At 42.6% G+C, this 26816-nt stretch overlaps 1 protein-coding gene across 1 annotated transcript in view; it reads right to left on the reverse strand.

Moving 5' to 3' along the window:
• Nucleotides 1–214: 214 nt before the first annotated feature.
• PPM1L (protein phosphatase, Mg2+/Mn2+ dependent 1L) overlaps nucleotides 215–26816 on the reverse strand; it is a 241897-nt gene continuing 215295 nt past the window's right edge. Inside the window, exons 3-4 of the mRNA XM_070406891.1 lie at nucleotides 12139–12300; nucleotides 215–7629 (exon numbers count right to left, since the gene is read on the reverse strand). Coding sequence (XP_070262992.1) covers nucleotides 7283–7629; nucleotides 12139–12300 — 509 coding nt within the window. The 3' untranslated portion in view covers nucleotides 215–7282. The remainder of the gene's footprint in view (nucleotides 7630–12138; nucleotides 12301–26816) is intronic.

Consider the following 26816-nt stretch of genomic DNA (forward strand, 5'->3'; position numbering starts at 1 on the left):
AATGTTTATCAATTAGTGAATTCCTTATAGAGAAAATTGACATATTTCAGGAATACAGTTATTTCTTGGTTTTGAATATGAACAGAAGCATCTGTTAAAAATGCAAAGATGCTTATATTAAAGAGAAATACACCGTGTACTTTGGGCATATAGGAACTATGTATGTGAACACAGTTCACATAGAGGTGTTTTGGAATTAACTGTTTCATTACTATTTTTCAGGCTCGTCAAAATAATCATTCTTCTGAACTCACTAGAACTTCTTTTGTTTTTGTTTTCTTTTTTCTGGCTGCCCATGGGGATGCTGAGGCATTGCAAAATAGATTTCTACTCTGTAATCTGAATTGAAGCGCTGCTAAGGGCTATAAATCAAAACCATTGACTTTAGTAATTGGACAGTAAACTGGGGACAACGTTGTAGATGTTAATGTTTCAATGTGAACATACATTTCAGATCAATTAAAAAGGGCAAACAGCTTTCTAAAACAGAAACAAAAGTTATTGGGTTTTCTCCATTTTTTTTATTTATTCTTCCATTTTCTGAATATATGCTTGAGGTAAAAGGGCAATAAAGATGACAAACACATAGACTGGTTGTGGTCTTGGAGCTCAAATATGCGTATTCTCACTGAAGTCCCCATGGTTCTAGTCCTCCCCATCCTCCCCCCCACCCCCCATAGCAGGATTTTATACCTTTTCATTATTTATCTAAGCAGCCACTGTTTGTCCTTACATACTAAGGCAGATGGTAATTTAAAATTTGCACAAGAGACATCATTCTCTTGGGTTAGAGATGTCTAATACATCACTTCTACAGGATTTTAAAAGCTTATTTGAGCAAACATGACCCTTTGCATTATATGGATTAGAAATATCTCTAAGAAGCAAGAACATTCAATCACTCTGGAGTTTGTTTTTGTGAAATTCTGTTTTAAACTGAATACTCACTGGTGCTCATGTTGGCATGTGGAAAACTACCAGTGTGTTAAACTCACTCTCACGTGTAGCTGTGACTGTCTACCTGACCTCAGTTTTATCTGGGCCCTCTGAAATGGAAGGTCTATCATGCAGTCTATTGTATTATTTTTTAAAATTCTAAAAAGGGGTATTTCCTTCTCAAAAATTCATACATTCTAAGGATTTAGGGTAAAACCATGTCTAGGGTTTGGAAAGGGAACAGATTCTAGGACAGTAAAGGTAGTTTAGGACAGCAATAAACAAAATCACATCTATCCATTTTTATTGGGGATGAATGAAATAGGAAGTATAATCTTACTAGCTTTACAAATAGCTCAATGTTCATTTTCTTACTTCAATATTATCTCCTTCACATCAGAAAGAGCACAAATACCAGAAAGCATGATTCATGATGTAATAAAATGTCTTTTTCTTAATTTAAAATATTTCCTTTTATAGTATTCCCCTATGAGTTTGTCTTTTATATTTTCTTAAAAATGTTTTCTTTACATTCTGACTTTGATCACACTGGAAATTAATTTTGTATTTTTTTGATTAAAAATGTTCCAGACTATTTTTCTTAAATGGGATTCTGCCTGTGCCATCAGTCCTATAAGAGGAGCATTAGAATTTTGTCTTCATTAACATGTAAGCAAAGCATTAGTCAACTCTTCAGGAAGCCTTGCATTTGAATAGGTGAAAAGTGGGAACAACTGCCTTCTACTCATGTATATGCTGATGTCAAAAAACTCGCTATTAAATACAACTTGTGAATGGTAAAAGTCTGATCATCCAAATTTTGGATAACCTACTTTTCACATTTTTATACTATCTGGGTATTCTAAAGGTGTTTTTTTACCCCCAATTCCTTGACTATTTATTCTACCTTTGCTTCTGAATCAACACATCTTAAATTATGCATTATCTAATTAATCTAGAAATAGGTGGGGATACTAATGCATGATATTACATTTAACCTCTGAATTTCTTCATGACACGGTCCGTCTCCTACAGAAGCAGCCAGTGACCCAGCAAGGTTGTCCTGCCCCCTCACAGGCCCAGCCACAAGCTGCTCCCAGGCCTTTACAGTAAGCTGCTTTGCTCAGAGCTAGGGACTCCGGTCGCTGGAGGTTTTTGAGATTAATTTGGATCTGGCAAATGTCAGAGGCCAGATTATAGGATTTTTAGAATAAATGGAACCACACCTCTAAATATAATCTACATATTTGCTGGCTGCTTGCTTTCTTGTTTTGGGGCAGAATTTTGAATTGTGAAAATGCCTGTGATGCTTTGTTAAAATCAACACTTATTACCTGCTCTCTTCAAAGTTCTCACCTTGGATTTATTAAGGTGATTGTACAGATGATGGTGTGTTTTGTTTGTTACTAAACACATAAACATTGTCATAATCATCCCTTGGTTAAACAGTTTTCAGCTTCACAGTGGGAAAAATTAAAAACGGACAAAGCATCCACATTATTAAGAATCAAAACTTTTCCATATTAGAACATGTAGAGAAGCACATGTCTAATGGAAGCATTAGAGCCTCAACTGTCACCTGCCCTTTGTAATCTTCCTCTTGATCTAAGTGATTTTATTTTCAATTCTTTACTATTTTGGGTAACATCCAGAGGGCAGGTGTATTCCTAAATATTGGATGTGATTTTAGATTAATGACTTTTCCCTAAATTCACTTTGTACCATGTTTTTGACTAGATTTGTCTTATCTGTTATTTTGAGATTATTTCTCAGAGTTTCCAGAACCCATTGTCCAGGTTGAGAGTGACAATAAACCTGACATTTTAGGCAAGAGATAACTCACTAAACTTAATTCTGTATAGAAAATGTGAAAGGTGGAACAACATGGGACAGGGATTTTAGAACAAATGAGCTGTGGTTTCAAATTATTTCATTGAATCTGGAAAGAAGAACAGAGGACAGTAAGTGTTAACAGTTTATAATTTTTCCCTCATTTTTTACTATTTTAAACTAGAGGCCCGGTGCATGAAATTCCTGCAAGAGTAGGCCTTCACAGCCCTGGCTGCCTCCCTTGCAGCCACAGGGCAGCTGTCTCAATCCCGTGGCTGCAGGCCCGGCTTTGTCCCAGAAGGACATCCGGTCTAATTAGCATATTACACTTTTATTATTATAGATTTTTTTTACTCTCACATAGTGATGAAATGTAAAAATATTTTGATTCACTCTGGATGACAAAGACTCTTGCTGAGTATTCACATAGAAGAAGGGAGACAATGGTTAGGGCTTCAGGTAGGATTGTTGGGCTTCTACTGTCCATGCGAGGCTGCTGATGGTCACAGTAAAGGATGCTATTTTTTAAAACTGCTTTCATGAACAGCTCAGCCTCTTACTTGAAAGGATTGGTGCTTCTAAATTACAAATTGTACTACAACTACAAAGAGTCATATCACAGTGGATGAAAAAACAGTAATATTTCCATTTAACAAAATTTCCCAAAGTGGGTCCTATGGAACATGAGCTCCTTGGAATGTTACTAAGTTTTACTCAAAAAAAGCTTCTGTGGTCAGATTAATCTGGAAAACACTACCCTAACTGAAATTACATCCGTGGTGTGCTTCTTCCCTTCTGCAGGACATTTAAAGTTCTATGGAACTCACTTTGGGAGATACTGAGATTCTATTACTCCGGTGGTATGCAGCTAACTAGCTCAAAAGTCTAGGTATCAATGATTTAATCTAGAGGCAGTTAAATAGGCCCCAGTGTGGTATCTAACAGGCATGTCATTTCTGGGTCAGGAATGCTGGTGTGATGAGCTAAGGCAATTTGGGGGGCATAATAAGGAAAGATCAGTCTAGAGATGGGTCAAAAGGAGGGAAAAAATTTGAAATCATTGGAAACTGTTTACCCAGAGTATGTATTACTATACTTTGAAATGTACAATGAAATGTTGCGCTTTCTAAACCTTCTGCATTGATTCAGATTTAAGAGTTTGGCCTGAAAACATCTCGGGGGTGGGAGGAAATCAAGGTTTGCCTGATAAAGAAAAAAGTGATCACTGCCTTTCTGAATCCCTTGTGTATTGTCAGATAGCCCAGTGATACAGATATCCCAATTCAATAGTGTAATCAATCTCCTAAAATTACTTGAGGATTGAAATGATGATGTCATCACTCTCATGCAATCCTGTTTGCACAAAATGCACATGGGTTGACATCGTTCAAGTTGTATGAAATAAGGCCTGTTTTAACTTATCCAGATTGCATATGCCCCTTCACTCTATAAAACACTCTGAAATAAGAGTATTACATAGACAAGATTCAAGAGGCCACTGGTAACCAGTAATGTGTACATATGTGCATGAGAACTACAACTTCAGAGTTGGGCTAATGGGTCACATTAAATAAGTGCAGGTCTTGGGAACTGGCTTTGGAATTTCCTATGTAAGTATCATTTATTCCATTGATTAGAGAATTGCAAATACAATGATTTTTTAAAATTTTCCCTTCCTTACCACCTCCCCCCGCCCAAATCCCAATCCATTTTAAGAATGGCCAGTGGAGCGGTAAGTAGCAGAGCAGCGCATGGAGGAGGCCTGGGCTTGGCATCTTGCTGGGGGCTCATGGCATGGGGTCATTCGTTCCCAGCTTCATTTCCAAAGGACTGAAAAACCATCCCAGATTTGGCACCGTGGGAGCTATTGGCAAGGTGAACTCGGGCTGGGGAGTCTGGGCAGCCTCGGCGACAATCCAAAGCTTTGGCAGTGCTGTTTAAGGAGGCTTCACATGCAAACTCCTCAACTCAGTTTCCCTAGTGGCTACATTCAACCTTCCCTGTCCCTAGAAGAATGGGGGGAGCCAGGAGCCACAGGGCACCCAGAGGGTGAGTCTGTAGACCCCCAACAGCTGGAAGAGGGTCAGAGAGAGCGAGCTCCAGGACAGGGGAAGGGAACAAAATACTCTGATTGTAGTATTTTGTAGACATAGGTATTGACCAAACTGCTACTATTCTGCCTAGAATTTCTATCTTTTAAAAATCTATACTACAAGCCAAAATGAGAGGAAAAAAGGGAAGAGGAAATACACATACTACATGGTTAAAGTCAGAAATGAATTAATTCTACAAAGCAAAAGGTAGAAGATGCCGTGTGAACCTCAGCTAGGGGGACAGTCATGCACTCCTGCCCTCAGCACCACCTACTGAGATGTTCTGCAGCAAACAACACTAACTTACTAATTTAACTTAGTAGCTTTTCTTTTTCATCTTCACCAAAACCATACTATTTTAATTTTGGACAACAACAACGATCATGGCATTTAAAAACATCTTTCCTTGTGATTATGAATTTTGGAGTTAAAAATAAAAAAGGAAAATTGACTGTGTACCGTAAAATTAAAGAGCTTATTCTTGAACTTGAGTTGGATGATGGGCTTTGGTAACTTTCTGGAGTTAGAACATCCTAAATCTTCAGGCAAACTCGGGCCACCTGGCCTGATCATCCCACAATGACCACAGTCAGTGTGTTCCCCACATTCCCCTCCTGACCCCCACCCCAAATACACACATCCAACTGTTCAGTGCCTCTTAATTAGGCAAAGAGCTTAGTCTACATGGTGGTAGGTGTTTTGTACTAGAACATTCTATGGCTAAAAAAATTATTAAGGTTCTAATCCTAATGTTGGAATTCTAAAGTCACAGTTTACGAAAATAATCAAAGCTCTTGGGAAACTGTTATTCATTCTCATTGGAGTCAAAAAAAGGTAAGTGCTGGGAGGAATCGACAGACTGCACTCCTTGGTGACCACGAGGGACTCTTCATCCTCCCGGGTTCTCTCTGGAACCTGCTTCAGAAAAGCTCCTCAGCTGCGGAAAGCGAATGGGGCCTTTGAGAAGCTATAATGACAAATGCCGACTCAGAAAGAACAGAGCAAGGTGGACACCCTGGCATTTCGGACACAGGGCTGGGAACGCACGGAAAATCCTGTTTGGCTGCTTGAGCCACCGCCGTCAGGCAAACAGGATGCCTGAGCATTTTCTGTCAATTAACTTATAAAATACTGAGATTGGAAATGTGACTTTGGTAATAGGAAACAGAGAGCAGCAAGCCTGGCCCCAGAATAACTCTGGGCTGCCTTACAATACCGGTTTGAGCTTGAATTCCCAACCCTCTTTGTGGTCACTGAATGGTTGGCCTGGGGAAGCTACCTGCTTCTCCACAGTCATGGAGAAGCCCATCCCGCAGTTTACTACTAAACTCCAAAATGTGGGTGGGAACTCTGGCCTGGGTTTCGAGAAATACTCATGCAGTTCTGCTGCTTCTCAGAACACTCCTTGAAAGACATTTGAAAGCTACTAGGATAGGAGAAGAGGGGGAGGGCATAAAACTGGCAGCTGGAGCTCAATTCAGGGTAGTAACCTTCCCAACTTTCTCTTCCAATGCAAACAAGCAACTTCCCAAGGGGGCTCTGTGACTTATTCAGCCATTATTTCCCCCCCTATCTACTCTTAAAGATGGAAGGAATTATGATAACTGTGATTTGTTTTTCTGACTTCCCTTAATAGGTTTCTTGGTGACAAAAGACAAAAGAAATGTGGCTTCCAGTTGTTAAGTTTAACAGCTGCCTATTACATACAGTAAGGTGTAAGCAAAAGGTTAAGGTCATGCAGGATTAGGATAAGCGCACAAAGACTGGCACAAAGACCGGCTAGAGGGTACACAAGTCTATATAAGGAATAAAGGGAAGAGGGAAAAGGTTACTTCTGCTGTGTAGCCGCTGCAGTCTCTTCTTCCCTCCATTTCCAAGAGCAGCCACGGAACAGCAAACCACTCCAAATCGGTTTCTGGGCTGCTGCGGAGTGGAAAACCTGGGCACAGGAGGGTAAAGCCTTCTCAGGGCAGCTCTGCCCTCAGTAAGAGAACTGCCACCCTGACGCACAGGGGACGCCGGGGGCCTGTCTCCTGCAGCTCTGGGCGGCCTGCCCTGCTCACTACTCCAAAGTCTGATGCCTGGAGAGCCCTGTAAGGGATCTTGAAATCTTGAAAAGAACCTTAAAAGGGAGAACACATGGCACATACGCCATTCACATCATACATGTGACTCTACGACTAGATATTTGTACATTTTGAACGTTGGATGAAAGAATCGGGAAACATGAAAAAATGATCTTCCAGCCTCTCAACATCGGCCCTCTTTTCATCGTCACTGGATACAGACCTAAGACCGCCAGGGAGGGGGCATCCCATGTCTGGGATGGGGGATCCTAACTGTAACTTCCACAGCTGCATGACATTAAAAGAGACCAGTGTGTTGAAAGTCCTTTAGTCTACGGCAGCTGAGCCCCGAAGGGCTCACTGCTCTTCTGTTTTGCTGCTATTCCTGAACTTCACCACCATGACTGTTATGTTGTCAGGGCAGCCTCTGTAAAACGACTGTAAAACTATGCTCTTGGCCCCAAAGTGAGGTTCATCCAAGCGCTCCTTGATGAACCGAACAGCTTCTTCATTGCTGAAAGCATCCCAGAGGCCATCCGATGCCAAGATCATGAACTCGGGCTGGAGCTTGTCCAGGTCGAAGGTCAGGATGTCTGGGTCTGGGATGACCACGTTGAGATTTTTCAGCGGATAATCCCCCAGGGATCGAGACATGGCCAGGATTCCCTGGACCCTCCAGGAGCCATTGAAACTGATGAAACCACCTGGGAAGAGAATGAGCTCATTAGCCTGACCAACAGAAAGCTCACACACTTGGTACATACAGTCTGGGCACGTGTACAGAAGGCCGACCTGTTGCAGGTGACATATTGCATGTGCTCCCCTCACCCCACCCTGGCACTGCCAGGAAGGAACAGCACCCCTGCCGCATGGCTTGAGGGTTGACACTCTACCAGTAGGTCCTCCTGCCCTCATCCTTGTATCTTAAATGACTTCAGGAAAAATATCAATAAGAATAATGAGGGTAGGAGATGTGTGTGGATGAGGGCATCGGTTTTAACTTAACACCTTGACAGCTCAGTGATTGACAGTAGAAAGCTTTGAGGGTGGGGATTTGAGGAGAGTGGCAAAAAGGCAGGTGTTTGGGGACCAGAGACAGCGCTGGAATCCATCATTTAGCTTGAGACTGCCCTTCACTGTGCCTCTATAGTTCTCAAAACAGTACCCCAAGAAGTCTTGAAGATGGCGGCATAGGTAAACACGGGAGACTGCTGCCGCAAACAACCACTTCAAAAATACAACTAAAAGACGGAACATACATCAACCAGAACCACAGGAAGGCTGGCTGAGGAGAGACTCTTCAACTAGAAGGAAAAACAACAGCATTACGAGGCTCAGAGGAGGCGCAGTGTGGAAAATTTAAAGGTACGGTGGTGCGGTGGTGCGTGCGCAAAGCGGGCTGTTGGCTGAGGGCGCGGTTGTCGTTTTCAATCAGGAGGGAGTCTCAGACTCTGGGCTACAGATCCAGGCGAGTCTCTAGGGACCCAGACTCAAACGGGAGAAGTGGGACTGTCTGGCTACGGTCCCTCCGAGGTTTGCAGCAGTTGCTGGGACAGAGAGGCAGAGCCCCTGGAGACGGACTGAGAGCAGCCATAGCTGCTCCCTCCCCCCGCCCTGTTGATCCCGCCCCGCCCAAGCCCTGCGCAGAGCCATTTGCCAATCGCCTCAGGCAAAGGCTAGATTAGCACCTCCCCAGAGGACAGAAGTTTTCCACACAGCTGATTCCCACAGCCAGTCGGCCTGGTGGTCAAATCCCTCTAGTATTAACTACAACAATTAAGGCTTAACTAGAACAAGACTGTGCACAAAGACCACAAGGGGGTGCACCAAGAAAGCATAAAAGATGCGGAGACAAAAAACATGACAGAAATGGAGGATATGGAGCTAAAAATTGCAATTTTGAGGGCTTGCAATAAACTTGAGCAGAGCCTCACGAAAACTAATGAGACCCTCGATGCTACGATAAAGAAATTAGAAAGTAAGCATACACAGACTGAAATAAAGAATATTATACCCAATAGCAGACCAGAGGAGCACAAGAATCAAACCAAAGATTTGAAATTCGAAGAAGCAAAAAACACCCAACTGGAAAGCAAAATGAAAAAAGAATCTGAAAGTGTGAAGATAGTGTAAGGAGCCTCTGGGACAGCTTCAAGCGGACTAATATCAGAATTATAGGAGTGCCAGAAGATGAGAGACAGCAAGATATTGAAAACCTATTTCAAGAAATAATGGCAGAAAACTTCCCCCACCTGGTGAAAGAAATGGACTTACAGGTCCAAGAAGCGCAGAGAACCCCAAACAAAAGGAATCCAAAGAGGACCACACCAAGACACATCATAATTAAAATGCCAAGAGCAAAAGACAAAGAGAGAATCTTAAAAGCAGCAAGAGAAAGAGACTCAATTACCTACAAGGGAATACCCATACGACTGTCAGCTGATTTCTCAACAGGAACTTTGCAGGCCAGAAGGGAATGGCAAGAAATATTCAAAGTGATGAATACCAAGAACCTACAACCAAGATTACTTTATCCAGCAAAGCTATCATTCAGAATTGAAGGTCAGATAAAGAGCTTCACAGATAAGGAAAAGCTAAAGGAGTTCATCACCACTAAACCAGTATTATACGAAATACTGAAAGGTATCCTTTAAGAAGAGGAAGAAGGAGAAAAAGGTAAAGATACAAATTATGAACAACAAACATGCATCTATCAACAAGTGAATCTAAGAATCAAGTGAATAAATAATTTGATGTACAGAATGAACTGGTGATTATAATGAATCAGGGACATAGAAAGGGAATGGACTGACTATTCTTGGGGGGGAAAGGGGAATGGGAGATTCGGGAAGAGGCTGGACAAAAATCGTGCACCTATGGATGAGGACAGTGGGTGGGGAGTGAGGGCGGAGGGTGGGGCGGGAACTGGAAGGAGGGGAGTTATGGGGGGGGTGGGGGGGAAGAGGAACAAATGTAATCTGAACAATAAAATTTAATTAAAAAAAACAAACAAACAAAACAACAGCAACAACAAAAAAAAACAGTACCCCAAATAGGATCAGGATTAAAAAAAAAAAATCTGTGTATTTTAGCACAGTGTTTCAAGGCTCAGTTTTTGGGTCAGGCTGCTTGAGCTCAATTCAGGGTGCCTATTCCTAGCCTATTTCCAGCTGTGACTTTGGATGAGAAACTCTATCTCTCTGATCCTCAGTTTCCTTAGCTGCAAAATGGGGACAATAATAGTACCTATTCCACTGAGTTCTGAGAAAGGAGTTATTCCCTGTACATCACTTAGCACAGTGCCTGAATGTAACATGCACTCAATAATATATATTATTTTTCTTTAAAGTAATTAGAACTTTGTTCATTCACATATTATTTGTCAGGTAATTATTAAATACATACTCCATGCAAGGCGATTTGCAGACTATAAAGCTGTGCAAGATCCAGACCTTTCTCTAAAGAACTAGACAGTCTGGCAGGAAAGAAAATCCGCGTGTACCAACAGCTACAAGCACAAAGTAGTATTCTCGCAGGAGAGACAAGCACCCCCAGAAGAGGAGGAAGGAATGATTTCCAGTTGTGATGATCAGGACGGAGTGAGCATACAGCTTGGCTGGGGATGTCTGAGAACATTTCAGGAAGTGTGGTCTAATGGGCAAGAGCGCGGGCTCTGGAGTCAGACCGTCCTGGTCTCAATTCTGGTCTCACCATTCACTAGCCACGCGTCCTTGTATACACAAGCCTCTTGGAGGCTCCATTTTCTTGGTGGTAAAGTGAGGATGACAGTATCGACCTCATAAGGTAGGGAAAGTGAAAGCGCATGTCAATTGCTAGTCTTGGCTCCCAACACAGTGATCCTGTGATAGAGGGTTGGTGTCACTGTTGTTGGAGACACCCTCAAGAATGGAGACAGAAAGAGCAACATGATCTGGCCCAACTGGATGCAGCAAACTGTCACACAAAAGCAGGAGGGGACATACCATAGTAGATGTCCCAAAAAGGAAGGCTGACTACTACATTCCCATCTCCATCCTAATTCCAGAATGTAAGTTTATATCCCCAGCCGTTAGTTGTGGGAAAAAAAAAAGAATAAAAAGGGGATTCCCACTCCCTAAAGTATTTACTTATACCAGGTACTGAGCAAGGTGCTTGGAGAAACGGACAGACTATGTTTTTGCCTCAAAGAGCTCCCAGTTGTGAAGGCAAGACAGATAAGAGAACCATAGTTTGTAAAAGGTGACCCACGAGGTCCACAGAGGATGCTGGGGAAGGAACGAAGACGCACCTAACCCAGCCTGGGGAGCCTGTGGTACTGTGTGACAGGGAAGGCTTCCGAAAGGACACCTTTAAACTGGGTCTTATAGGACAAGTAAGTGCTATCCACTAGACCAGCGGTTCTCAACCTGTGGGTCGCGCCCCCTTTGGTGGTCGAACGACCCTTTCACAGGGGTCGCCTAAGACCATTGGAAAACTTATATATAATTACATATTGTTTTTGTGATTAATCACTATGCTTTAATTATGTTCAATTTGTAACAATGAAATTGGGGGTCACCACAACATGAGGAACTGTATTAAAGAGTCGCAGCATTAGGAAGGTTGAGAACCACTGTACTAGACAGTGGGAACGGCATTTGCAAAGGCATGATATCAGCCATTGCCGGTGTGGCTCAGTTGGCTGAGCATCATCCCATGCACCGAGAGGTCACTGGTTCAATTCTGGGTTGAGAGCTTGATCCCCAGTAGAAGGCGTGTGGAAGGCAACTGATTGATGTTTCTCTCTCTCTCTCTCTCTCTCCCCCCCCCTTCTTCTCTCTCTCTAGAATCAATAAAAACATATTTAAAACAAAGAAAAAAGCATGAGGTATCAGAAACACGGTTCATTTGGGGAGAGGTTAGTAGTCTGGCATGGCTGGAGGAAAGCGGGATATGGCAAGCAGGGGTCCAAAGATCTCGTTAGCTTTTAAATGAGCAAAGGGCTTTTTTGGCCCTTTTGGAATCCTTGACCATAAAGAAGGGCAAATTCAGTGGCTGTTTTATTTTGCTGGGCAATATTACAAAGTCCAGTCTCAGCTACTTCAGCGACAGCCTCTGTGGGGGTCTACTAATTGCAGGTAACTAAACCTCTGATGCCCCAGGGGCTATCCAAGCAAGGCCCCTGTCCACCCAGCGAGACAGCAGACAGGGCTTGGAGGCGTTCACAAGCTCACCCGCTCTCTTGATCCTCTTTCTCTCCTTCAGTTGGTAAGGCTTGTGATCATGAGACAAGGGGATGGCGTTCCCGTCCTTGTCACATAGGACCCCCCGGGAGTCACCCACGTTGGCCACCGTGAGGTCTTTATCTGACAGCAGAGCAATCAAGCACGTGGTACCTGAAAAGCAGAAGAGAGAGGCAATGTAGGAGGTCAGCAATGCATGGAGGTGCGGCTGCTTCATGTGGTGACTGGATCCTTCGGTCATTAAACCGCTCCTGCTGGGGGAGAATTCTACTCCAGCCCGGGAATGACAGCTATTCAAGTCAACAACACTGATCAAATCTGACAGTCAATTTTCTTAACCAAGTTACCGTGTCACTGAAACAGGCGAGCATAACATTATCATTTTCCCAAGTCATTTTGTCTCCGCTACTCTTAATTTAAACACATACCACATTTAAAAGGATTAGGAGAGAATAACAATCAGTTTGAAGCTTCAGACAATTGATACATATTTTCTGCTTTTTGCCAGTGCCCAGTTTCTGTGAAGATCCATTTGAAAGTGGGGAGAGTTGCGGGGGCCGGGGGGGGCGGGTGCTCCTTGGCTGGACAGTCTGGAAGAGCCAGTAATTGACAGATGTCAGCAGCCAGATCCTATGAAGCCATCGCGAGCCGTGAGGGAGCTGCCTATACAAATTTGCCTGCACAGCCTGACAGTAAAGACTAGTGGTCAGAAACAGGGTGTGGTGGGGGCAGACCATAAAGGTAGAAGCAGAAAAACTTACCGTGATGGCAGAAATGAGGCCTCGGTAGACAGGAGGGAGGGTTTGGTCGGGGTGTAAGGGGGGACGTGACAAGATTGAAGACCTGCTTGCCTGGAGCCCACACAAGACACAAAAAGACACATTCTCTTCAAACCCTTCTTGGAATGAGAATGGATTAAAGCAAATAGAGTTGGACAGTCTGGTCTAATTGGAGCTGCCCTCATTACCTGCCCGATGCCTTGTCCAACTCCTCTCCTTCCTCCTCCCTCCCTTTTGACAATGTCACCGAGTACGCAAACTCATGCTGGCATGCACAACCCTTTAAGTGCTTGCTTCAAACTGATAATGCCTTTGCTTGTTAAAATTATTCATCAATTAGTCTTCATTAATATTTAACCTCCTCATTAAGAAAGTCATATTCCATAACAGAATGTAAACTGCATCTAAACAGCTCTTTAGTCTTCATGGAACAACACAAAAGATTGAATTCTTAAATAGACATAAAGAATAAATACAGGTTGCTATCAAGAGCAAGGAGAATAATTAGCATATTCAGTTCTTATAGCTCTACTAGAGGCCTGGTACACAAAATTTGTGCACGGAGGAGGGGGTGTCCCTCAACCCAGCCTGTACCCTCTCCAATCTGGGACCCCTTGGGGGATGTCTGACTGCCGGTCATCCCTCTCACAATCCGGGACTGCTGGCTCCTACCCGCTCGCCTGCCTGCCTGCCTGATTGCCCCTAACCGCTTCTGCCTGCCAGCCTGATCGCCCCCAACTACCCTCCCTGCTGGCCCGATTACCCCCAACTGCCCTCCCTTGCCAGCCCGATCGGCCCCAACTGCCCTGTCCTGCAGGCCTGGTCACCCCCAACTGCCCTCCCCTGCTGGCCTATTCACCCCCAACTGCCCTCCCCTGCTGGCCTATTCACCCATAACTACCCGCCCCTGCTGGCCATCTTGTGGTGACCATCTTGTGGTGGCCATCTTGTGATGGCCTACTTGTGGTGGCCATCTTATGGTGGCCATCTTGTGATGACATTGCAGTGGCCATCTTGTGACAACGTCGCGTGACACCACTTAGGCTTTTATTATATAGGGTTTGTAATTCCATTCTTAAGCCCATTTAACCTCAAACTACCCTGATCAGACACGGAAACACATGAAATGTTGGTCGATTCAGGATTTCTGATATGGAAATCCTTGTGAAAGGAAAAAAGACTAATCTTAGGGATTATCAAAGCCAATTGCAAATATTTTACCTTAAAAAAAAAACACACTGTAAGAATGAAAATGTAAACACAGGAACTATTCATACAGTTACAATTCGTTATTCTCAGCTTTTGATAGTAGTTGCATTTTGGTCTTCTAAACCATTCTCACCTTGTCTGCAAGCATCTGATTGGGTTGACTTGTCTAACACAATCAGAGCATAACTTCTCCTCTAAGGCACATTGCCAGAGTTTGAAAGATGAAATAGAAACCTTGTGTTACTGAATATTACATGACTTGGGGGCATTCCATCACCATAACTCTTGGAGCTGTCTTTCTAGAAGGCCCTCTTCCCTTCTCACTCCGCGTTCTGTGAGAGAGTACGTTCCTGACCTTCTCTTCCATTGCCATCGAAGTCTGTGCTGCAGACTGATTGACACTCCTGAGGTCCAGATTAACTGCCTGGTAGGTGCTTCCACTTGCCTTGACTACAGAGGATCCAAGGAAAGGCTCTGGGGTCTCTATGAGAGGGAAGCAGAAGCATCCACCAGCTGAGCGCTAAGCCCACTCCCTGTCCCCATTCCAGCCACAGCAGCTCTCCATCCATCATCTGTGTTGAGCTGCCATGTAGGATTTTTGTTGTTGTTTTTTTAAAGAGGGGAGAGGTCATTCTTATAGCCAGGGGAAGAAAAATGGAAATTTAATCACATATGTGATTAGGAACCACTGAAGGGTTTTAAGCAGGACAGTGATATAGTGAGATTTGTGTTTTAAAGATCAGTTCAATGGCACTGTAAAAGGTAAACTGGAAGCAGGGAGAACAGGTCAAGTTAATGAGGATCTGAATGACATAGTACACGTAGAAATAGAGGGTACGGGACAGGTTATTTAACACCAGAAAGGGTAGGTCATAGAGAATGAAGGAAATAAAGGAGAGGAGGAAAGTCTAGGGTAATGTCCTGGGTGTTCCACGGACAAGGACTTAAGCGGGTGTCTGCTTGGGGCTTCTGGGAAAGGCTTTCTCTCTCACTGGAAAGGGCTCAATGCTGAAAATGATTCACTTCTTTGGCCTACCGTTGACTCATGTGTTTCTCCACCATCTTGCAACTTTGAGGGGACAGGCTCAGTTCAAGGCACTGTGCTGAGGAAAGAGCAGAAGTAAAGAGCCCTAGTTCCTGAGATGAAATGAAACTGCTGAGCCAGTGTGGACTTGCCTATTCTTGTTCTGTGAGACACGAAATGGCTTTACTACTTCAGGCTTTTAAGTTGGGTGTTTCTGTTCCTTGTAGTACCTGATTCAGGGACTTATTGTCCAAGGCGGGCTTATCAATGAGGGATTTAGAGTGTGGCTGTTCAGATTTACTCACGCGTTGGAAATACTTAAGATTCATGGCCTGCCCATTCCTTTGTCAAGAGCACAATCCCATTGTTTCTATGGGTAAATAAGAGCAACCTCATGACGCAGCTTTCCGGAAGGTTCTGCTTTGAGAAAGTGGGGACTGCCTATGCTAACAATAGAATCTGAGCCATGGCCAAAATGGCTGTGTCCCCGATGTGAAATCAGAGTTGCAGGCAGGGTTCAGGATCACTGAAATGTCACTATTTCCTTCTGTGGAAACCTGCCTGAATCCTGGCTGCAGGCCCTAGAATGTTCTAAAGCAAACCAGGACACTTGACTGTAAGCAATTTCTTGTTTGGGCTTTGTAATCTTAGCAGGATTAGAAGAGACAGTTTGCAATCTAATCTTACTTCACAGAACAAACTACCTTGTTGCTGAGAACACATTAAGACCTTGGGTCACCAAGACCTGAAGTACCAGGAGGGCAAACTTTCTTCGTGAGCTTCCACACAGAGAAAGCAGCGATGGGGCACATATATATATGCGAGGAAGCTTAGGTGAGTCTCCAGACTGGGCATGCACAGAAGCCACCCCCCAGAATGGCTCCTTTTTGGGTCTTCCTCTATAACTCGAGCTGCCTCAACTTCCCCTCATCACATTCTGGAGGGCAGAGTGGCAGGAATAAAAATTTGTGAGAAAAAGGTCGATTACAACTTAGAATCGTCATTTCTTCCATGTGATTTCTGTGTAAACACAAATATCAACCATTGATTTTGACACTGGCTGAACATGAGGCAGTCAATTTGATGACAAATACTATTATTTTAAACCCTAGTGTTATGTAGTTTAATTCTAGATTTAGCTATGCTTGGGCTCTTCTTCGGCAAACATATAACTAACAAAATGACTAGAAGAAATAAGAAACAGTGTGTGAATGCCAGAAAGGTCTTTTCACAAATGAGGTATGCTACCCTATTAAAAAAAAAAACCAATTTATTTAAGGGGGTAGGTCATAATTCATCCGTAGAATCCGATGGAGTCCTCATTTAATTTTCTCACTTCACCAGAGTTAAAATATAGATGTGTCATCAGATGCTCTTGAACACCATTTTGAAATTGAAATGTTCTTCAACTTCACATTTCAGCTGCTACAATAATCATGTTTACTTCACACTTGAGTGTGGCCTGGGAACACCCTTCTAACCCTTCCTTTTCAGTTAAGGAGGAACATGAGAGAGAGTCATTCCCTGTTAAACTGATCACATGCCTTGGGGAGTCTTGAAAACCACAGTAGGCCCTCTTGGTGCAGGAGCCTTTATCTCTACTCCCTGGGCATCCTGAGAACAAGCAGGCAGACAAGCTTCTGTGATGCTCATTAACATACTTCTCATAACTACTGCAGACATTTAGTTCAGATGAGAGCATGCTAACTGAAATTAATTTATAATTACATAATCGCATCCTGGATTCTAGGTCTAGTATCTCTTAATGGCAAATAAAATTAATTTCATGGTTCTCTGATTCTTCCTATACAAGCCAAAGAAGCACGGACTATATCTTTTTTTTCATGTCTTCGTGTTATTTGCTGATTCTTCGGTGAGATAGCTCATTTTTCTTCAGGTTTCCAGCAAATTACAGGTAGTGTCTCTGTCTCTTTATAAATCTATGGGAGTGGGGTCTAATAAAACTTTGGAAATTGAGTTTTCTTAAAAGAGTTGTTTGCTTTTTCATTAAAAGCCAAGAGAAGAAAGGCCGAGAGAGGAAAGAGAAGAAGGCTGAAAATGAAAGGTATAGCCTGATTCATCTGGTGCTTAACAAAGATTTATACTTTCTTTCTCTTGGCATAGAATCAACCCTCATCTGTATGGTTTCAATGAAAAACAAACCTGGCCTTTGAGGTTATTAAGTTTATTTAAATGACCACAAGCTATAAACCTATTGCATATACACACATGTGCTGGAGGGTGACAGTTGGAGATATTAATGAAGTTACTGCCCCACTGCGTGTGCATGGCCCTCCTTTATTCAGTCTGAGGCACCAATCGTCCCAGGGAAGACTAGGATTGCTCTGGCTGAAGTGCAAACAGAAAGAGTCATGTTTAGCTTTTGAATGTCAAGGTGACTGTGGAAATTCACAAAGATACAGTATTCTCAAGATAAAAATCTTTTTTAGTCCAGGTTCTGGTCTAAACCACAGGCATATGAAGATGGAGCAGTGAGTTTTCCTGCCCCCTGAGTCCTCTCTTCTGGCTCCCCGTGACCACTAAGACTGGCCAGGCAGGAGGGTGGCGAGCGGTGGTGGTAGTTGGCAGAGAGGGGAAGATGGGAGAGAAAGAGGAAAACAAGAGGATGCCCCTGATGTGTGGATCTCCAAGAATTATGTGGAGTTCGAAGCCCAGAGGACCTAAACCTTGCTTTCCAGGACATACCCCAAGAAATCAACGTTTGCCCCAATATGGAGAGGCAATGGTTGAAGGAGAAGCTCACTTAGTCTAGTGTGAATCAGGAGCTGCTGGGCTGCCCCTGAGGGAGGAATGGCAACTCTCAGGAGCTTCAGAGCTGGGATGTGGGCCATCCAACCACATGTCCTGAAGACCCTGGGTCATCCCAGCAGGTGCCAGAACAGTAACAAATCCCAATACTTAGATCGCCCCTGGGAAAAGAGGGATGGAAACATGAACTCACTTTGTATTTACACATAAAAACCTGAGAAAAAATCAGGAAATTATGAAAGATACCTGGAAATGAATAGAGTAAGATTTTAGTATCAGTTAATACAAACTCAAAGCTAAGTTATATTCGGTTCTACAGAGATAAATTGTTAGATTTCTACACATGTTTATTTTGTAGCTGTATAAAATGTGTAGATGGAGAGATATCACATGTCTATTGCATATTACATATCTTAAATTTTACCCTGACCTAGCAATTATGAAACTTAATTTTAAAAATGCTATAGCAGGTACCAACAATGTTTGCTAACCAAGGCTGAGCTGCCTGTGAATCGGGCCATTGGCAGGCTCTGTAATTATATAAATTATTTCCAGAGGATCTTTTCCATAGAAACAGAACACAATCATTTCTATCCCCTATTTAAAGGACTAAAATAAAGGTTGAACAATGATGTGTATTTAGGGTAAATAGATAAAGTCAAATCAGATTTGGGCCAACTTGATCCAATTATTATTAACTAGCTTACTTTGACATCAGTGGGACTACAAACTGACTTGAAATCTACCCCTCCTCAAAGGCTGCTTACCCCAAAACCTGATTAGATCCTGACTTTACTTCCATCTGGCCCATCTGAACACAGAAAAAGTGAGATCCCATCAGCACATCAACAATGGAGAAAATACAACCATGTTATTCTCTCCAACCTCTAATTAGAAGATTGACTGTGTGTGTGCATAAGTGCATGTGCATCTGTGTGTACAAAATCATTTTATGTTCTTTGTTCCCTCATTCAATGCCTACTGCATGCAAATTACTAGGCTGGGTACTGGAACAATCCAGATGAGCAGAGTATAGTCCTTAACCCCAAAGGATTTACTACCTAATGGCAAGATGAAACCAGACACTTAGAATCCAGTGTGGTAAATGCTATGACAGTGCGTTGAAAGCCTGGCTGTGTGGATGGGAATGATACACAGAGGGGCTCAGTTGGGGGAGATAACAGGAGGAGTAGAGAACTGAAGGGAGGCTGGCTGGGAGGCAGGGAGACCTTAACTCCTTTTTGAAGACACAAGAGGGTAAGAAATTCACATAGCCTACTGGTTCCTGGCACAAAGAAAGGGGAAAAAAAAGAATCTGTAGAATAAAAATGAGTGCAAAAGCAGCTTCTTAAAAGGGATTTTGAAATATATATTTCACTTTTAAAACAAAGAACAGAACAAACACTTGCTTATACTCTTTGACTCAATAATGCCAATTCTTGAATTTTATCCTAAGGAAATAATCAGAGATGACAACAGAACTTCATGTACAAGGACCGACCTCACAGAATTATTTAAAACAGCAAGACAATAGAAATAATGAAAATGAGTAGACATATATGCATTATGAAATATCCAAATAATAAAGCATTTTATGAGCATCAAATATAGTGCTTCTGAAGAATATATATTGTCATGGGAAAGTGCTGATAAGTGAAAAATGAAATAAAACTATACATAAAATTTCTTTACAAGTATATTACATTAGTATTTTTACATGGGAAAAACTGTCTATAAAATATTACTGCAATTTCATTTACTTTAATAAATACATATGTATAGAAAACATTAGAAACAAAGAGAATATTGGTTATTAAAGTTGCTGGTTTGCAACAGAACCAGAACTTAGGCTGCATGTCAGCTGCTCAGTCTAGTCCTCTAGGCACCTCCCCAGGACTGGGGCATATTCCAGGCTGCTAGCTTGAGCTTCCGTTGAATAAAAGTTAAAGGTTCATATTTTCCAAGTGTGAAAAGAAAGCAGTTATAGGCCCAAGAGTTTAATTGGCCCTTAAGGCATGAACTGCATGAGCACAACTGATAAAGTATCTGGCCAGGCCAATTAAAAATGAGGAGATTCTATAAGGAAATAGGGAACACTGTGCTTTAAGTAGGTCTAAATCCTCTCTTGACCCCCAACTGTTTAACATATGAACTGCAGGAGACATCTTTTGAGCTAAAAAAACAACACTTCAAGGGGCACAACCTTCATTTATCTAGAGCTCCTTTCAGGATCCCTGGAAAAGTTGTCCCTCAGGTTAAGAGCAGAGAAGTAAAGCTTCTCACAGCCCCTCCCTGTGGATCCACCCGAAGTCCAACAGGCTTCTGCAGGTAGCTTTTTCACTTGTCACAAGGCTATTTTCTAGGCAAACATAATGAAATCAACCTCTGACTTGACTAGAAAACGAGGTTTTTAAACATTAAACATGATGCATGTAATTAAATTTTGTTTAGGGCAGCACCAGGGGAATGTTTCTCTCTACCTACTCTACTTCTTCAAGTTTCTACAAAAGCAAGAAGTTTGTAGGAGCTTTGTTTGTAGAGCTGGTCCTGGCCCTCAGGCCATGTAGAACTGCTAGGTGCAGATGGGAGCACACCCACCACGTGGCTTCCCCTGTTGGTCTGGCCTCATCCCGCCCTTCAAGGAGCTATCAACCCCAGGGTGGCATCTTCCCTGACTTGCTGGGCTTCTGCCATTCTGGCTGCAACAAGATTCTGTCTGAGTCTATAAATGATGCTTCCATAGCCTTTGAACTCATTTGTTAGCTAGCCTGGAGGCTCAAGTTATTCATTCATTTAACACGATTTTAACAAACACTTTTCTGCTATGCCAGGCATTCCGATAGAATCTGGGTGAGAGAGAAGCCTGACAGTGGTATGAAATGGAGGAGATTCCTTTCAACAGGAGTTAGCCGAACAAAGTTGGTAAGGAGGAATTTCTGGCTTGCATTTGAGTGGTGTGTATGTGTATGTGTATGTGTAAAGATTCTTTTAAAATGATGATAACTAGGACAACTGATTTAACATGAGTGCAAGTATATGTCAAATCTCAATATGGACATTACTGATATCAAAAGCTCTTAAAAACATTCCTGAGTTGCAAATGTGAATATAAACCCACAGGCTATTTAAGAAAATTGAGTTTATTAAGAAAACATAAAAAAGAAGCAAATTCCCATCCTGACTTTAAAATATCCACAAATTATCCATATAGAATTTTCTGTGATTACTTAATTAATAAAAGGCTTTGACCATGTACTATAGTACCCAATTTCAGCGCTGTCGATAGTAAATTACGGTACTTGATTTTTCTCTTCTGTTTCAGTGCACATGTTTAACCTTATAGAGAGGGAACATGTTGCTCTTGATAGCTTGCAAATTGAAATTGAAGCTAATGTGCAATAGGAAATTCCCAGCCTTAAGGATCTTAAATTAAGAACACATGTTATAATAGTATCCTGCTTAGATGGCTGAATGACAACCAGCTGAGGAGTTTTAAGAAAGGAAGGGAGATGTGTCTTAGCAGTACTTAAGAATTAAATCCTTAAGGATATAATTTATAAAACTATGTATTGTACTTTAAAATTTTTGATTTAAAAATGCTGACCTGGCACTCCTTGAAAGAAATATCTTAATGAAAAGATGAAAGTAAAGGTTTATTCAGAGATGAAAGAATATATTTCACTAAACACCAAGCAACTGGCCAGCTAATAATTTTTAGAGTATGCTCATCAACTTCGGAAAATTCTTGTGGCCTTAAAGAGGGAACACAAAAGAAATAACCCATTTTAGACTCAAATCTGGTAAATTTCTACCCAGTTTCCAAACAGAGTATACATTGCCTAAGATCCAGGACCACCTTTCTGGAAGTCGACTTTTAAAGATCCAAAGGCTTGCACTTTGACATGTGGATTATTTTGAGCTGAAGACAAGTCCCAAAAGACTCAGGAAGAGTCCTCTCCTCTCCTCTCCTCTCCTCTCCTCTCTTCTCCCCTCCCCTCCCCTCCCCTCCCCTCTCCTCTCCTCTCCTCTCCCCTCCCCTCCTCTCCTCTCCTGTCCTGTCCTCTCTCCTCTCCTTTCTCCTTTCCTTCCCTTCCCTTCCCTTCCTCCTTCCCCCTTCCCTTCCTTCCCCCTTCCCTTCCCTTCCCTTCCCTTCCCTTCCCTTCCCTCTTCCTTTCCTCTTTCCTTTTTTACTTTCCCTTTAAATCAAGAGAGAATTTAGATTCAGGGCCTAGTCCAGGAAGAGAGCTAACACTACAAATAACTACAAAGAGTTTAGGTAGGGTAAGTGTAGTAAGTTTCAGGGAGTCCTCTCTCGATGCCCCTCTGTGTTCCATTGTCTCTGGGTGGCATAGCAAACATTTGTTTACCAAACATTTGCTCTTCCCTTCTTGTAAATTGTCTTCCTTCCCTCTGAAGTCTGGGGACCCGAACATCCTTTTGCTTAGCTCGGGATGGCATATAAGCCTCAATTACCTGACTGTCTTTGAACCTCTCATGTCTATGTGAGGCTCCTACATGTACAAAAGTAAATTTGGTTTTCTCCTGTTAATTCGTTATATATCAGTTTAATTAGGAGATCAGCCAAAAGAACCTAGAAGGGTAGAGGGAAAAATTTTCCTCCCCTACAGTACTCATGCATGAAGCATAACATGATTTTATTTAATTGGGGAACAAACCAATCATTCTGACATGAGTTTTAGCCTGTACTTCTTCCATTCGTGTCATTTTAATCTTGCATGTCCTATTCATTTTATTTATTCCTTCAGCATGTATTACTATACCAACAACAAAGAGAAGGTGTAAGCATTTTGCCTTTAAATAATGAGACACAAGCCCTCAGCACTTCTGAAAATAGTCAAAACCATTTCCTGGAGACTTAATGGTTACTTCTCTCAAAATTAAAGTGGCCCTGTACCACATAAACCACAACACTACATGTTTTACATCAGGTTTGAAAGCTTCCTCAATTGTCTACCACTTCCTTTTGCTTGGGTTACTTACCTACTCAATAAGCAGACCCAAGCTCAAGCAAAACTGTGAGACGGCTCAATTTTGTCTCAAAGGATCACATACTCTACCTCCTTCCCAGGGGTAAATGTGGGGCCCTGAGCCCATCTCCTAGACCAGTGATGGCGAACCTTTTGAGCTCGGCGTGTCAGCATTTTGAAAAACCCTAACTTAACTCTGATGCTGTGTCACATATAGAATTTTTTTGATATTTGCAACCATAGTAAAACAAAGACTTATATTTTTGATATTTATTTTATATATTTAAATGCCATTTAACAAAGAAAAATCAACCAAAAAAATGAGTTCGCGTGTCACCTCTGACACGCGTGTCATAGGTTCGCCATCACTGTCCTAGACCCAATACTCCAAGGCTTTTCTGTCTTCTGAGGCACCCTACTTGTGTCTGTCCTTCACAAGCAATGCTCCAAGCCTCCACAATATCTCCTTCTACCCCTTCCCTCTCCACCCCTACTCTTGGTTTAAGGATCCTAGGTGTTAGGTGAACACTGAATAGCAACTAGGTCAACTAACACAAGGTCAGGGCTCTGCAATGAACGCAGGTGAGGGTAGCATCTCTCTTTGAAATACTGGAATACTCAACCCTAACAGGATAAAATGAAAACAATTCCATGGCTGCCACTTATAGGGAAAGCAACTGGCTCCACTTTAACCATTTGGTTAAACCTACTGATACTATGATAAGGATGTTCTTTAAAATTTGGCCTTTTGTGTTCAAGCCCTAAAATAAAGTGGGCTGGGGGAAATGGGAAGTGAGAGAGAGAGAGACAAAAAATGAAAAAGGTCAGCTCTGTTAGACTTCGCTTTCTCTTTCTTACTTTTTCCCCAGGCAGAGGAAGATGCTACTGATGGACTCTTGTTGCCCTATTTCACACTTCATGGCCCCTTCAGAAAAGCTGTTTGGGATTCAACAGCACCATCAGCAGGTGAGCTAGCCCAGCTGAACCCTCATCACAGGTTGCTGCTGTTGCTGCTTCAGGATGCAGAATACACGGCCGCCATCCACAAAAGCAAGGGAGAGCTGTTCTGCCAGAGAGGGTGATGGAAAGAACATGAGCTTTAGATTAGACAACCTAGCTTCATAGTGTAGCTAAATGCCCTCAGGTAAATGATCTAAGCTTTAGTGGTTTCAGCAATCTCTAGCAAGGCCTAAGAAATTATCTGGCACACAGTCATTGTTCAATGGTTGCTTGTTCCCTGTGGTTTTCTTTCCAGGTCATTACAAGAACACCATAACCCCTACCATTAGCTTTCACCTGTGATATCTTCCTGTACTTTCTGCCTTAACTGCACCTGACCTCTCGCCTGCTCAGACAGATAAAGGACATCTGATCCTCCCTTGATACTTCTCTGAAATATAATCTTCTAACTTTCCTGAATTTCTGGGGGGAAGGGACCTTAGTGGTCATCTAGTCTATGGTGGAAGCTTATAAAGATAATGAAATAAAACGAAGGAATCATTCATTTTGGGTCCCATTTCAGGAGGGAGGGTGGGCAACAGTCTTCAGGGTCAAGCCCACTTGCCTAAGGTTTCTTTCTCCTTTCGTTCTCTTACTTAGAAGTCTCCTCTGACATCCCATTCCTTTTCTTTTAAAAAAAATATATATTTTTATTCATTTCAGAGAGGAAGGGAGAGGGAGAGATAGAAATACCAATGATGAATCATGGATTGGCTGCCTCCTGCATGCCACCTGGGATTGAGCCTGCACCCGGGCATGTGCCCTGACGGAGATTTGAACCATGACTTCCTGGTTCATAGGTTGACGGTCAACCAATAAGCAACACAAGCCGGGCTATATGTGAATTTTTGATGGCACAGGGGGTTGGTGCCTCCTAACCCCATGTTGTTGAAAGGTCAACTGTATATAAAAATGAGTACGGATACTTCAAATTACTCTGGCATCCCCTGAGACTCTGAATAATTCTTGCTAAGAAGCATAAGTCAGACATCCACACTTGTTCCTTTAGATTCAACCTGTGGGTTTCGACCCTTTGGCGGTCGAACGACCCTTTCACAGGGGTCGCCTAAGACCATCCTGCAAATCAGATATTTACATTACTTGGATTAGTTCTTTTTATCTTGCTATGTTTTCATAGCTACCTATGGCCCCACCAGGCATTTCCTGGAGGGGCTACTGTATCTTTAAACCCAAGTTCAGGTTCAGATCTAGTAACTCGAGGCTTTGTCTTCTCAGTCAAAGCCAGCTCTGCAAGAGTATGATGTGTGGGTTGCTCAGCTTTGGGGGGAAGGTTCCTTCAAGAGGGACTAGCTCTTTGCCATTTTTTAACTTCTTACCTGTTTGCTGGCACAGATACCTGCCACATGTTGGACCCCCAAATGTCTGTGGCATAAATGAATAAACTTACCATACACGCTTTCACTGCTTTCCTATTATATAAACTCACGACACATTAAAATGGGAATGTTCTCAGTTGCCCTCTTTGGGGATAGGTTTTAATCATCTTGGATCTCAGTTTCCTACCACATTCTAGGTTTTTAGTTAGTATGTGGGCCACTGTTCATTTCATTCCCTCCGTATGGAGTTCTTCATTCAACCCCCACTTCAGCTAGACTCTGGACTTTGAAATCTTAGCTGTCCTTGAAGTACAAGCTCAAAAATGCCACACCTTCCTCGGTTACTCTAGCCAAAGGACCAACAGCTGATATTTTTTGCAAAGTGTTTTTACATATACTAATCTTCAACCATTCAAATGAGGTATTAATGTTCCCATTTCACAGTTCAGGAAACAGAAATAATTTCCCCAAGGTCAAACAGTAGTCAATGACAAAGCCAGAAATCAAACAAATGACCTTAAAGACAGGTCCAAAAGCACTAAACTCCACAGAACTATCTTGCTCTCTGCACTACTCTCCTTCAGTATCGGGTCATCTGAACATTTCCATACTCTAGTGGGCCAAGCGCTTCCTAATAAGCTTCTTTATATTTTCAAGGCCTAAACAGTGTCTAGACATTGGTTGGTGACCAATACGCATGTGTTGACTTGTGGTCCTTGTTTCTTCTGTCTGTGTCTAACATCCACACATACAGACACACAGAATCAAGCGGACTCATTCCCCGATTAGAATGCTTCCTGCTCTCCCACTATGGGGGCAAGTAACACAGGTCTTAAGAGTTCATTTTCCACAATTTGTGTGCTTGTTCCTTTAGCCTGGCAGCACCCCAAGGACAAATCTTACATGTGTTCCATCGCTTGATACCACATTCTTGGCTTAGCAATGAGTGGCTAACAAATGTGGATTAATACTGTCACCCCTCCCCATCATCAGATGGGCTGCTGAACCTTTCGGGCACTCGGCCCCAAAGACAATCCGCCCCAAAGTACAGATACTGGGACTCAGGCCCCAGCCAGGGCCTCCCAACCTGGGAAACAGGGCTTAATGTTTCCACCTCTCCTGGCACGGCCTTGGGTAGGGCTGTCGACCTGTCCCCAGGTATGGTCTCCCTGTGGCCTCTATGTCTCTACATTACGATTCATAACAGTAGCAACATTACAGTTATGAAGTAGCAACGAAAATAATTTTATGGTTGGGTCACTGTATTTAAAGGGCCAGAAGGTTGAGAACCACTGCTTTAGAAGAAGTAATCATTGTAAACTAGAAGCTAAGCACGGCTGGGAGTCAGTGATGAATTTCCTCCCATTATCTCATCCTTCCTGTGGCTGCTTACAGTACCTCTTGCACAGACACTGCCTCTCTCCCTCTCTCTATTCCAGCCTCTAAGTGTAGAGTAGAGCATGGCCACATTTATTCAATTTAAGTCAAATGGAAGAGAATGCAGAGGATTGCTACATCAGAAACAGTGTCTATAATTAAAACTTGGATAGTGAAATGATCATGG

Source organism: Myotis yumanensis, unplaced genomic scaffold (genome assembly GCF_028538775.1).
Source record: "Myotis yumanensis isolate MYYU_CA2020_CCGP unplaced genomic scaffold, mMyoYum1.0.hap1 SCAF_2, whole genome shotgun sequence".
NCBI classification, from domain to species: domain Eukaryota; kingdom Metazoa; phylum Chordata; class Mammalia; order Chiroptera; family Vespertilionidae; genus Myotis; species Myotis yumanensis.